The sequence below is a fragment of the Pholcus phalangioides genome, unplaced genomic scaffold, assembly GCF_987345545.1.
Source record: "Pholcus phalangioides strain wild (caught in Gottingen) unplaced genomic scaffold, Ppha-v1.0 ptg000007l_1, whole genome shotgun sequence".
Classification (NCBI taxonomy): domain Eukaryota; kingdom Metazoa; phylum Arthropoda; class Arachnida; order Araneae; family Pholcidae; genus Pholcus; species Pholcus phalangioides.
The window spans coordinates 60,675,578-60,690,980 of NW_028301600.1; the positions used below are offsets into that span (position 1 = coordinate 60,675,578).

Consider the following 15,403-nt stretch of genomic DNA (forward strand, 5'->3'; position numbering starts at 1 on the left):
ACGGTCAATCACTCAGTAACTCCCTTGAACACTCATACGGCCAATCACTCAATCACTCGCTTGGATACTCATACCGCCACTCACCTGGTCATTCATACAATCATTTATATGGTCGATCACTCGGTCACTCGTACAGTCAACTACTCGGTTACTCATATATGGTCAATCACTCAATCACTCACTTGGACGCACATACGGTCACTCACTCATAGAGACAATTCCACACTCATAGATACTGTCGCACACGTGGTCAGTCATTCCATCACTCACTTAGTCATTCGTACTCACTAACTCACTCCTAAAGCCGATTTCACACTCACTTGGTCACCCACATGGTTACTCATCCACTTATATTGTCACTCACACAAGTCAGTCACTCAGTGTTCAGGGCAGGTGAAAGATCAGCTGCGAAAATTTCGGCGGCGAAACGTCCCAGGGGCCAAATGTACCGTGGCAAAATATCAGGGGCGAAATCTTCGGGGGTAAATGTGACGGAGGCGAAAAGTCCGGGACGAAATTTAGGAGGCGAAAAGTCCGGGACGAAATTTAGGAGGCGAAATGCCGGGGGCGAAATTTCCAGATCCCATATTGCATATTTTTCACATACATTCGATAATTAAATAATTCACAATTAAATTCGATAAAAATTGATTCTAGATAAAGCGGAGAAAAAAGAATACTTTAGCAGAGCATATCGAGAAAATGCATTAGGTATACATTTATACAGAGGGTGATTCCACATAATTCCCCTTGCGGCATTTTACTGATGAACCGTTGATCATATAGGCACGCATGATGTGATTATGATCTCATCCCCCATGAAGGAAAATCAATTTCACAATCATTGCAAGATCCCTATCGGTTGTAGAAGTGGTCATGGAAAAGGTTTTATATTTCCCAATGCATAAATGGCCCTTGGTGACGTTCGCGCATTTATAATCTTCCTGTATTTTGACAAAAAAAATTCCAATGACGCACGTGGAAATGTTATCAAAATATAATAATGCAATTTGGTTCCGAATGAATGCTAGAAGAATATTTTTATGTGTTGTTTTCATTCATATGCATGAAATCGCATTGAAACGTCCATTTTTGAGTTTTTTCATTATTTCACTTAAACATTCTACAAAAGATTACTTAATTCCCCTTGCCGCATTTTACTGGCGACCCGTTGATCCTAGAGGCATACTACTTCCAAATAGAAAAGTGTCCAAATAACGTGTGCGACTCACATACGGCATTCATGTTGTAAAGGGTTGTATAGTTATTAAACTATAAAAATTGACTTTTTATATGGACGCTCTGTCCTTAAAAACCTAAATAGAAAGTAGTTGCCTTTTCTCTCCTGGGGCCAGCAGAAAAATTCCACCTTTCTAAGTACAGTATTCACTGAATTATATAAATTCTGAAATCTGAGACAAGTTGGGAAAGAAGCATTGTCCATAAGTTTACACTGTTCTTTCCCAACTTTTCTTCGACTTTTGAATTCGAATATCGCAGCGAATATTCCACTTAGAAACGTTAAAAAAGTTTTTTTGGCCTCAAGAGAGACACTTTCTGATTGGGTTTTTGAGGACAATGAATGAACGAACGCCAGGAGCTCTGCCACCGGACTTATCCCGTTGCCGAGATCTCTTCCAGCCCAGCTTCGTGGCAGAGTCTGGGACAAAGTGAGTGCTAACAATCTGAGTGTGTAGCTGGTGTTGTGTTTGATATTTCAGTGCTGCCATCTATACTTCAAATTGTGAGTGAAGTGTAATGATTGAATATTTGTAACGTTGCAGGCCTGTTGCTGTCTGTGGCGAGACTCTTTAACGGGGAGATCGGCTCGCATTCGCGCCCTGAAATTGGAAACCACAGAAAACCAACTCAGACGACCACCACTGTGGTGCCGGTGGGGTTGGTTTTCTGTGGTTTCCAACTTCAAGGCGCGAATGCGAGCCGATCTCGCCGTTAAAGAGTCTCGCCACAGACAGCAACAGGCCTACAACGTTACAAATAATCAATCATTATACTTAACTCACAATTTATGGTTTCTGAGGACAGGGTGTCCGTGTAAAAAGTCAATTTTTATATTTTAATAATTATAAAACCGTTTGCAAAATGAATGACGTATCTGAGTTCTACACGTTATTTTGATACTTTTCCTAATTTGAAGTATGCTGCTCTACTATCAAAACGGTTCGCCACTAAAATGCAGAACGGGGAATTATGGAATCACCCAGTATATTTTATTTTTGCAAGACAAGGAAATGAGTTATATATTCTGGAGTAGAGAAAAGAAAGAAAGACATGAAATAAGGCACACAAAAGAGGCGAAAAGGTTTGTTTGCTGGAAATCATCCGGCAGAGGATTTTATGTATCTGCCGGATCAAAGGGTTTATCGTAGTTCTTAGAGATAGAAAACCCCGATGCAAAAGAAAAGATTAATAGTCGACTCCGAGAGTCACAAGTATCCGAAATATTTGCGAAGGTAGTTAAGGATAATAAATAGTTGCCAGCTAGTAGCATGTCATGAACGCTTGATTAAGCTACCTAAGCTTTGTATCGGCCAACTGCTAAATGTCGCAATAAAACCTTGAACCGAAAAACAGGGAACACATTTGTTTTGCCAGACTATTCCAGATCCTTTAATTTTTTATTCCGATTTTGGTTACGCTTTTTCAATGTAAATGTCACCTTTTTTTTTCAATCCAAGCAAAAGAAGAAATATTTATAATGATTTCAACTATCCTAATGCGTAATGATTGAATTTGAAACTTGTATGTAAAAATCTACGTATACATTAACTAAAGAAACAATGCAATCAATGCATGTATTTTTGTGCCTGCCTGGCACGAACGGTTACAACCAGTCTAGTGTGTTCAGACTTATTCAGGTTAAGACTTTGACATACAGGATTTAAGAAATATAACGAATGGAACTTCGTTGATTCGAATTGTGGATAATTCGAACTTTTACGAACTCCCTCTGAGTTTTCTATCCATTTCAATGTTCAAATCTCTCTTGTTAAATTCAAAATTTTTTCGATAATTTCGGATACTTCGAGGTTTAAATAGAAAAAAAAAATCATTATTTTAGTATGAGCAAATGCGGACAGTTGGAGAAATCCACAAGCAGTCCGACGTTCCTTCTCTTGACGAATTTGTTCAATCTTCATTATCCAAGGATAATAGTTGCTGACCAATGCGTTAAATCTTTAAAAATAACAATTAAATTTTTTTTTTCTTCTGAATTTAGGTGTACAATGGGTGCCGTTTTGTCTACCTCAACTTCTGATTCAAACAGAAATGCTAACATTCAGTTCGCTGAGCAATGTGTAAGAAATTGCCGATCCAGTCATGAAGATAAAACCGGGTTTTATGACAGTTGTAATAAGTAGAACCCTTACTATATGCACTTAGAAAAGTGGCAAAATATTCACTAAAACACTCAAATATGCACTAAAAACACTCAAATATGCACTAAAAACACTCAAATATGCACTAAAAACACTCAAATAAAAATAATTGCCTTAAATATTCTCCAATATGTTCTAAAGGGCATGCATAAGTGCACAGAAAAATATACGTGAAATCAAAAAAATATGCGTTTAAAAATGCTGAAGTTTCACTAAAAATGAAAAAAAAAATCGATATTTTTTCAAAAACACTGAAAAACATGAAAAAAGTCTAACCTAAAAGAAAAGAAAAACATGCAGCAGAATGAAAAATATGCGCAAAAAATGAAGAACACACGCATTTAGAAGTGAAAAATATGCATTTAAAAATGCTGAAAAATATGACCTATAGTAAACAATACTCAATCGCGAAATATTTTCTTGAAATAATTGAAGAAATTTGATGAAATTTGAATAAAAAGTTAAAAATAATCTTGAAAACACAAAATAGCAAAATGCGATTAATAGAAAAAAATGCTAAAAATATGCACTTAAAAAGTTTTGTGATTTTATGCATTTTATATGCACTGTCTATAAAAGTGCTAAAATATACACTTCCATATGCATTTATGCATTTGCATATAGTCCGGGCTCTAATAATAAAAAATGAACACCTTTCTCTGAAAACGGCACCATTTGAATGTGAAAATTTAATTTGCTTTTTTACGTTGGATTTATTGTTTAGCAACTCGGTTCGAAAAAATTACCGGTTTTGATGATCAAAAACGGGCAAAACCACATGACATGAATTCGTAAAAAAGATTACCCGTGCTGAATTAATACACTAAAATTGCCATTGATCATTTTTGTCGCACCACGGTCATTTTCTACACACGAGGGCTAATTAGACCAGGACCTACAATATATTGCCGATTCCGAACGGCAGTCTTGTTTTTATACCCATCGAGAGGTTGGTGCGCTAACCCCTCGATGGGGACTCCCTGCGGTAGCAATTTTTTCTGTGGTCATGTCGCCGTCTCTGTTGTACCCCTGTGTCAAGAAAGTTCTCTGACAAAGACGAACCGGGTATCGAACTCGCGACACTTCTAAACATCCTTTGGTACTTCAGGCGAGTATCTTATCGACCTGGGCTACCGAGCCCCGCTAAAATTATTAGTGTGCAATTACAGAAGCGACTGTCCGTGTAGGAAAAAAAATGCTAATTCGTAATTTTTTAGTTTTTTTTCTGACAATTTAATGCCCATTTTAACATTCTTCAGTCGGAATGCACCGAAATTGTGTATACCCGATATGGATTGTGCCGTTCAACCTCTGTAAACAGGGCTCTTCAGATCAGTTTCTTCTAACAAATTATAATGGAAATAGATTGACCTAATACCATACAAATGATTAGCAAAATTTGGGAAACAGTTTCGTAACTGATGGCCACTAACTGTTTCCGTGAATCTTGGAAGTCTGGGGGGGGGGGGACCCAATTTGGTGATGCCAAATCATATATACATATATACATTAAATCAGTAGAACCCACCTTTGACGCTGGGGAGCAATGGCCCCATGCAGCCCCCCCGTATCTCCGCCCATGACCTCTAGGATCAACGGTTTACCAGTAAAATGCCATACTCCTGTTTGCTATGCACCCTAATTCTATGTGAATATTAATTCTATGCAACATGATTAAGTTGCAACTTGAAGTCATTTTATGAATCCCGTATAGATCAATTGGGTAATTCGAATTTTTTGTCTGTTCCCATTGAGCTTCGAATTAAGCAAGTTCGACTGAATTATCACAAATGGGAAACCGCCATTCATTTTCTATTACGTAAAGAAATCAATTTACGAGCAGACTATAAGGTTTTGCTAAATATTTTCGAAGAAGTCATATAACAATCATACATCAATTATTCGTTCACGAAATTCAAAAATCATTATTAGTCATGAATTTTAATCCAAAAGCTTTATATGAAAACAATCATGTAACAATTTCTTGGCCGAAATAAAGATGAATTATACTTAGTAGTTCAGCATATTCGTAAGTTTGTTGGGTTGAAAACTATGTAATGAATGTTTAAAATTTTGTTACCAGTTTCTTACTGTTATAGTGAACTTTCAGTCGAACTGAATCGCCAGTGATCATGATCTATACGCAATTACCCAGCTAGAGTAATTTAGAAAAAATGTCTTTTCTACGTAATTTTTCTTAAAAGATCTGTATTATATTTTCAGATATTTTGAGATCGCTCTTGAAACGAATGACTTCAAGTTTGCATTGTTTATTTAGTGACTGTTTGAGTTATATCAGTACCTGGTTGACTTGATGAGTTCAAGCGATGAAAATGGTATAAGTGGCAATCACACACACGAGATAAACTTTACTGAAAAAAAAATCAAACAAGAAAACAAAATAACCTTCATGTCTGAAAGATATGCCATTCCTTTCGATATTTGCCAGCAAAACGAAAGTAATTCTCTCTTCAAGTTCGGGTCACAAGGAATGGGTCCTCCGCGTTGCATCCAACCCATTCTTTGAGGGCGTAGATAATATTCTCTTAGATACGTTCGTAGAGAGCCGTACTTTGCGTACTCGACAACTATATAGAATAGTCCACCTATTGATGTAAGAAAACACTATAGAACGTGGAAAAAACTTGAAAATACACTAAGAATTTTTCGAGAAGCTTTGGAAACGGATACCAAAATTAAAAATATAAAACGATGATGCAGAAATACCCCGACCCCTACATGAATTCAGAGTTGCACGATTTTCTGTGATAAATGCTTATTCCTCAAATTCAAGCATTATTTTATGCACAATATAAATGTGCCATAATGTTTCTATATTATATGAAAATTTTTACAGTTTCTGAAAATGTGAAACCTGATAAAAGCTCTCGTGGAACACCAATGATTATAGAACACGTAATAATAATGTAAAAAATTGTAAGCTCCAGTTTCAAAAAGATTTATCAGTATCCTTTAAATTCAACTGATTTTTCACAATGGAAATTTAGAAAAGCTAAGGTAAACAATTAAATGTTACATTTTTTTTTAGATTTTAGCTTTTATGATTTCCTTTAACGATCCGCGCGAATGGAATTCCTACCACGTGAATCCGAATATTTCATCGTGGCGGATAACAGTTAGTTCGCAATATTTTCTGTTATTTCATACCTTCTAGAGGTATATAGAGGTAGCTTGTGTGACAGCTTATCAATGAAATTCCTACGAAAGAGTCTGAACACTCCACGTGTATAGATTTCCAATATTTGTCGCTACAGTTAACATTTATAGAGGAAATTTATTCTGCTAATGTATGGAATTAAAAATGACGTTTCCTCACCACTTTTGTGGAATTTTAATTACCATTTCGCATCAAATGAGATCGATGTGGCCACCTATGCATAAATTTTTGTATCTGTTAAAATATTTATTCTGATTTAAAGAAAGTTAAATAACCTTTTCCTTTTCTCCTTCTGAGAGAAAGTTAATATAATGAAATATAGAAATGCGAATTTTGTGTCAGTGACTATAATGTTGCTAATGCAATTTTCTTGACTTAATTGAAAATTAGCGTTTAAGAAGAATAAAAGTAAACTTTATTCTTTAGTACGCTTGATAAACTACATACAGTATCAACAGGTTTTAGTTTGAAAAATTAAGAAGAAATGTGCTGAGATACCTACTTTGGTAGAAAGTTCAGACCGACTGACTGTAGGCGTTTTGATATTTACGTTTGGCATTTAGTGAGATAACCTAATACAATTTGAAGAGAAAGAATAGGATGCGATTTATTAAGAAATCTAACGGTTATAACAGATTTATTGATTAGTATCACTCTTCTAGTGGTGTGGAATCCAGAAATTTCAACTCTATATAACGTATAAGCGTCATTTTATTTCGCAAATTACCTAAATCCCTTGAAAAGGCTCACGGGCACAAAATCTTTGCGATCGATACGAATTTGCATCAGGTACCTTAGATGCTATCTACTTTTACAAATTATGCAAATTATATTCAGTTCTTTCTGAATGGGAAAGTAATAATACTTTATTTCTCACAGTTCTTACGAGATTTAATTCAAAAAATCGTCGAAGACATCTTCCACTGAAGTAATTTCTCTCTCTCACACACACACACACATTATACAAAATTGACTACAAGTAAAATACAGTTACGAAAATCACAAAAAATATACCTTATTCGGGATGGTTGAGTCTCCAAAATGCAGATATGGTGGCGCATTATTAAAAGTTACAATGTCAAAAACATTTAAAATTAATAAAGGCTATTTTCTAATCAGACTGCTGTTCTCACCCCAACATGTTTCAATATTCAATACAAATACAAATACAAATACAAATACAACGCCACAACAGGCAAAATGCCCAACGAGGTGGCTGATAAAAAGATGCCCATAAAAATATGGTTGTCATATGTTTCAAAAATACAGCAACCCAATTAAAAATGCAATTAACACAAATTACAAACAATATATACACATGATAAAATATTATACGATGCCCATAAAGATTACTTATGGTTGTCTTATTCTAAGAATGGATAGCTTCTCGATTTACCCCAACATGTTTATCGTATTTCTTTTTAAACGTGTCAATTGTGTTACAATTTACTACCTCCGGGGGTAAGCTATTCCATTTATTAACAACCCTATTGGAGAAAAATTCCCTGCGACACCATAACCTTGCATTGTCCCTCACCAATCGATACTGGTGTCCCCTTGTAAAAGCAGTCGATTGGCGGTGTACTAAAAGTTCATGGTCCATCCTATCCATCCCATTGAAAATTTTGAACACTTCGATCATATCTCCTCGACACCTGCGTTCATCCAATGTAAACATATTCAAAAAATGAAGTCTTTCTTCATAACTCAAGCCCTGTGTGCCAATAAGGACACGCGTAGCTCTTCTCTGCACCCCTTCAACCAAGTCTATGTCCCTCTGTAGGTATGGTAATACCACGGTATAAGAACTCGTTTTGCCAGCATGTTGGAGTATACCTTATTTCCAGTTTTATGCAGTAATATACCAAAATAATTTATGATTTTTAAGAGCATGTGCGCGTATCCTTAAAAAAAAAAAAACCATATAACACTTTTTAAATTGTTTTTGAATGATCTTTATTTTTCTGTGACGTGTGTTACTTCACTTACTTTTCTGAGGGCAAGCACCAATCAAGCGAACGATATTGGGATGAGACACCTCTTTCAGGAGGCTAAACTCGGTGATGAAGTCTTGAACATCTTTTTCAGTAGTGTCTCCAACTGAATGAAGCAGAATAATATATAATTGAATGAATAAGACTAGGATGGAGTACGACAATTTTTCAGGATTGCAGTTAACCCTCGGTTTGCGAACGTCTTTGTTTTCGTACAATTCTGTTTACGAACAACAGAAATAGATTCTGTTTATGACCTGTCTTGTAAAAAAACAAGATCAAATCCGAAGGAATAATAGAGAAATTGAGAAGTCTATTTTGCAAAATGACGACTTTTTAAAAAAATTATTTTCTCGAAATATGACTCCTCCTATCCAGCCCATGGATCAGCATGCCATTTCAAGCTTAGAGGAGGTTTACATTAAAGAAATTTTTCAGAGATGTTTTTCAGTAATCTCTGACACAGAATAAACAATCACTGACTTCTGGAAACATCATTTTAATGATAATCTCATATCAATAATCAATATGAGCATTGCTCATATTGATTATTGATAACGCTTGACAGAGCAAGTGACTTGCAGAATCATGAATTCGATTTTGAAGGCATTTGGCCACATTGCTTTACAGGCAGAAATTTCGAGGATTTTGACTCAGAGATTAGTAGATTAAATCAATTAGACTAAACATAGGTTCGGTTTTCCTTGCTATTGGACATAAGCCCGTTATCTCGTAATTGTTTCTCTCTCGACGAAAGTATTTTCAGTGTTGGTAAAACCTGCATTAAGACTTTCAACCAGCTTTGGTGTCAGTATGATTTGTTTTATGTTATTCACTTTAGCGTAAAGGATTGTTGTAAAAATGAACACTAGAAATATTTGGGGTCCCAGGAACGAATTAATCCATTTTACAATACGGGAAAAATTATTTCGGTTTGTGAACAATTTTGTTTACAAACGGACTTAAGAACGAATTTAGTTCGTAAACCGAGGGTTGACTGTAATTGAAAAACCAGTAGCATAAGCGTACCAAAGAATAAGTACAAGAGGATTTAAAAATAATAATTTAGTAAGTAAAAAATTACGAAGGATTATATTACCTGATATTGCGTTAAAAACGTTGTGATAAATTGTTAATATATAGTAACCTGGGTCAATTTATGCAATTTATATATACAGAGTCATCTATCACGTAAGGTGTGATAAGACTAAGACAGACACAAAGGTTTTCACGAATTAATGTAAATCACGTTTATGTCTGTAAATATTTAGCACAATAAATAAGACCGCTGTGAATATATTTTGATTTCTCTCGGTATCAGAAATGTGCTTATAACTCTAATTTTTTACGAGTAGAGCAAACAATATTTTTTTTGAAGTGCAGCTCACTAATGCTTTGAGATGTAGTGGAAAAAACGACAGAATATTTACACTTACAACAGAATATTTTTGGAAATAGAAAACACAAACACAGTTGTTACCTTTTATTTAAATTCCATTAATTTCGAATTTTTTTCTTACTTTTATGTCCTCAATATTAACATTTTTATCATTTCAAAGAAATGTCACGTCATTTTTTTTTTAAATGTACATAACATGATGTGATTCCGAAAAAAAAATGACACTGATGGATGTGTGGTCCGTAATGCAGAAATTAATAATGAAGGAGATTTTTTTAGTACATTTTATGTCAAAATAAAAGATTTGAAAAAAAACACAGACTAATTTTTGAATTACGATTTAAAATGTTTTTTGAAAATGGTTAAAAAACTAAAAATTCTTTCTGTTGAAATGCATTCAACGCAGATCCATCTTAGCAAATACATGGATTATATTCCCGTTTCACTTTATTGTAGGTTTTTTTTTCCGCCGTTGAATTTTTTCAAAATGAAAGCAAATAAGGTTGCTATGGTAAACATTGAAGTCAAGTTAATTTAATATTTATTGGGTGAAAATAAATTCCGTGATTTATTTATACGTACTACCATTGCTTAAGTAAAGTTAGTTTTTTTGTCTATCGCCTTCATTCCAAGGCTTGTGAAAACAATTAATCCGAATTTGATAAAATATGTGAGTAAACAAGTACCGCATCTATTTTTTTTGTAGAACACATAAGTTAACAGCGATACCTCGGCTAACGAACGCTTCGGTTTACGAATTTTTCAGCTAACGATTTTTTTTTCGTGACTTTTCAGCCTCAGATAACGAATATAGATTCGGCTAACGAGCATTTGTCTTGATATGGAAGTATGTCCTAACATGAAACAGCCACGTCGTGAGCTGAATTTTAGCGCCAATCATCATCAAAATCACTGTCACTCGTGCCAGATTAACTAATGTCCACATCAAAATCTTTTTCTAGATGTACCCCCACTTCTCTTTCTGAACATTTTTGAACCATTTCGTGTAAAATGATAGATTCAACTGGTAGGAAATGCATTGAAAAACAAAAAAAAGAAGTCCATGTTTTCAGAGCATGTATTCTTTCAGTGCAAGACGGATCAAATCGAACATTCTGGACATTCTAAGAGTTTATATTTTTCAGCTGCAGGTACATTAAAACCTGCCTAGCTGGACATCTATGGTTCCATTGAAATCTGCCCAAGTTAGAGAGCTGTCCAAGATATTTAAGTATTGTATTGTGGACACACTGTGTTATAGGATTAATGGAACCGATTATGGTCAGTGTCTATTCGAAACCGTCCAATGTAGGGAGGTGTCTAAACTGACAGGTTCTACTGTATCAAAGACAGAAATGTGTGTGTGTGTGAGCTGGCCGAATCACAAATGGATGAGGATACCTACGAACTCGACTGGGTTGTGTCAACACCAGCTTTAGTAGACTAAAACTGGTGTTGGTTGTGTACCTGTACAAAGTGTAAAACAAAAAGGTCTTCAGTATCTCATCTTCCTGTAAATTCTCAATTACCCAATTTTGAAGCTGTTCATTTCCACCTTCGGTCAGTTTTTGTCTTTTTTGTAACGCTCCTTGGTGCTTTACAAAATTTATCTTTAAATTTTTATCGGTACCTGGAACGAATTAAACGACTTTTTATAGAAACCTGCGTGAAATCGCATTTCAGCTTACGAAGATTTCGGCTAACGGACGCGATTCCGGAATGAACCATCTTCGTTAGCTGAGGTATTATTGTATCGAGATTTTATGACAGTACATAGATTAAATTCATTTTGAAAGTAAAAAAATATCTTTCAAAAAAACGTCAACAGTTCTAACCTTTTAGCATCTTAACAGCTACTGTACTCATTTCATTGTTTCCATTCAGATTGAAAGCATCGGCTTTAACAACTCTGCCGAACTGTCCTTGTCCAACTACCTCTCGTAAATGAAGTTTATTTCTTGGTATTATCCACTTATTTTCTATCTAAAATGGAATGCAAGAAATGGGAATAAGCTAAATCCATAGAAATAATTAGAAGACAAATTATGATGTACGAGAACTGTAGTGAGATAAAGCGAATCCATGTCTGTCCAATGTGAAATAAAAATTGCTTTACTCACATATGCTAAGAAACGGTCTTCAGGATGACACCTGTGATCACGAGAGCTGCATGGCATTGGAGGATTGTCAGAAAGTTCGCTTACAGATCCAGAGACGTAGAAGGGGCTCTCGGTAAATTTGGGAATATTTTTATTCTTTTGGCGGAGATACCACAGAACAAATGGGAAAATAAACAAAAGGGCTAAAAGGGTGAAACCTCCAACAATGATATACGGTATACAATTCACATTACAGTCTGGCAACCATTTTTTCTCTGCAAAAATTTAAAATAAAATTTTATCATTAAAATTTTAGGATAGAAAAGTCAAATATCATTTAAATTCTAACCAAGTTATATATATATCCCGTGTTTATTAAATTCATACAAAATCAAATGCATTTCTCTGTTTGAAAACAAATTTTCACAATTTTCAGTGACATAAATTTCAACTTACTTATATTTATGTCATTGGAACTGGAGTTGATACCGATAATTTTAATACTTCCATCAGTGAATGCTTCCGTTTTCTCTTCATATTCGATGTATAAAGAGGAATTTTGTGCAGATAATGAGTCTGTCATGTTATGTACATCCTCTGGATATTTTCTGACGCATATACAACGATTCGGAGTAGGACAACTGCAAGGACCAACGGCACTACTCAAACCACGTCCCCATCTGTTCAGAATTACTTCACCAACAAAATGACCTAAGAATGAAGATGCATCAGAGATTTACTATACAATGGGAGCAAAGCTTGAGATTTTTCTATCTAGATCTATGTTCTACAGATTATTTATTCGCTAGATCATTGAATAGAGGAGAAGACATTGTGCTTAGATTTCACATGATAAGAATGGAAATTTAATTTTTCGGTAAAGGGAAAATCTTACTTCTACAATAATATATTTTTTAAATTTATGCAAAATTTGTGTAAAATCTGACATTTTATTCTTTTTCGACGTGAATACGTCTTGTAAATTAGCTATTCGACAAACCGGCTGCATTTTCGGAAAGTTGACGTAACGGTAATAATTTAAACGTTTATATCTCAAGACGTATACGAGATGTACAAGTATTTTTAGATGCATATATAGAAACTTATAGATCTCATTAAGAAAAATCCAATGGAGAATACGCGTTCTGGTTTGGCACCAGGCTGGCGGTACACTTTCAAAACTAAATCATTTTATGCGTTATCTCAGCACTATCCGAGGTCTATCCTGATCTATGAACAAGATGAAGATAGATCTTGCTGATAGGCACCAAATACCCTATTTATATGAAGAATTCTTCAATTTCATTTACCTGACCAAACAGGTCGTATTGCCCTGTAACTAAGTTCAAAAGACATATTCATGTTTAAACTTTCTACCGAGTCGATGACGCAATATTCAAACGGATTTGGGATTTTTTCTGAATGATAGAAAGTATTTTTGCAGGATGCGCAGTCCATATTTATTAGGGCTGAGAATAGATTAAAATTTTCAACTGGTTAATCAAAAATATTTGATCGATTAATCAACCGATTAGTTTAATTTTAATCGAAAATTTTTCGTAACTATAACTGACTCTATGAAAATATTTTTTTTTTTCATTTCATACACCTATTCGTTAGATGTAAACAAATATAAAAATGAAACACAATAAACTATCGGAGCGGTCTTTTTAACCGCTAATGAAAAAATTCATGATGCTGCTGCAAATGTTTATATATTTTTAGATTAAACCATAACAACTAGGGTTGCCTGATTCGAAATATTGTCGTATGAGTGTTTTTAGGGAAACGGGAGACCCCGGGGGCTCTCAACCCCGCAAAAAAAAAATTATGTTCATATTTTTTGGAATTTACATTGCATATTATTCATTGATTTCAAAATTTCGGAATGTAAGTTGCTCTGTGACAATAAAGTGCCACCTCTCCCCCATCCGATAAGGCAAAACAATGAAGGGTTGCTAGGACTGCCAAACTTTTCGTAGATAAAGAATTCGGTAAAACACGCGGCGGGGGGTTTGCTTTGTATGTTTATGAATTATTGAGGGCAAGCTTCAGAAAAAATTCTTGGGGATCAAGTAACCTGAATCATTAGGGTTCCGCCACCTATATCCTGCCCCCGTCCCAGCTGGAGCAGTCAAGAGATTTTACGTTTGAAGCTAATACTCAATTTACTTGCAGACAGAACGTGAGGTGTTGTCGCAATTGGCAAACAATTTTATCATTTCTCATATAATTGTATAATAATGTCAAAATAGTTGTATTATATACATGTAAAGACTGAATGTATTCCCCAATGCCGAAAAATTTGATTAATACATTGATTAAAAAATATTTTTAAATATTGTCACTCATCTAAAACGTCACGTATAGGAACATAATTTAAAACGTCAAAAATCGGTTTCGTCAAATAAATCAAGTTAAATTACAATTTTTTTCTGCAAACTTTATTCGGATTGATCAAATCGATAAACTCGACTAAAATTTTTAACTGCGATTATCAATTGATCGATTAACTGACTCGATTAATGGATTAATTGGATAAACCCTAATATTTATGTTATAAAAATGTCGTACAATGTTTGAGAATCATTTCAATTGGTTTCAGTTGTCAGAGTTCAGTATCAGAAAGAATAAAATAAAGTCGAGAATACAAGATGGTAAAATTGTTAATTATATATTTCCTTATTTTTTGAATTCATGATAAGCTTTGAACATTTCTATAAGTTAATGAAATCTGAAACGCTTAGAGTTTGCACATCTAAAAAATTAATGTATTTACGAGCACAATCTTGCGGACATATCGTCGGGTTGGCATTTTCGAATTCATCGCATTCCCCGTTCGGGCACGTGGATAGATCTGGTGAACACGTGGAATAGTTTCTGCTTGGCCACGTTAGATTATTGTAACGCCACTGACAGTATCCGCTGTTAGCCCCATGACCACAAGAAGAACTACATTTTTCACTGTCATCGTGTACAGAGCACATTCCTCCTAACAATGAAAAACACAGCTTTCAAAAGATAAATGATCTAAAATAGTTTCTCTGTAAATTTGGAAGAGGAAAAAAAGATTATTTTCTAAACAAAAACACACAAACACACCTGCTACTCCACGAGATCAGTTTCTACGAAACACACACACACACACACACACACACACACACACACACACACACACACACACACACACACACACACACACACACACACACACACACACACACACACACAAATGGTTTTCATTATCAGTAAGATTTCTCTGAATATCATTGATATTTGTTCTTTTAAGCAGTTTCAGTTAAAAATCAGCTCGAGTTAAATTAGTATGAGTA

General features: G+C 34.7%; 1 protein-coding gene across 1 annotated transcript in view; it reads right to left on the minus strand.

Annotated features, from left to right (window-relative positions):
• Positions 1-15,403, minus strand: part of LOC149085581 (proto-oncogene tyrosine-protein kinase receptor Ret-like) — a 137,157-nt gene that overhangs the window by 28,039 nt on the left and 93,715 nt on the right. Inside the window, exons 10-15 of the mRNA XM_089233709.1 lie at positions 14,851-15,063; positions 12,528-12,782; positions 12,093-12,346; positions 11,808-11,955; positions 8,569-8,679; positions 5,808-6,007 (exon numbers count right to left, since the gene is read on the minus strand). Of these exons, the coding sequence (XP_089089835.1) occupies positions 5,808-6,007; positions 8,569-8,679; positions 11,808-11,955; positions 12,093-12,346; positions 12,528-12,782; positions 14,851-15,063 (1,181 nt within the window). The remainder of the gene's footprint in view (positions 1-5,807; positions 6,008-8,568; positions 8,680-11,807; positions 11,956-12,092; positions 12,347-12,527; positions 12,783-14,850; positions 15,064-15,403) is intronic.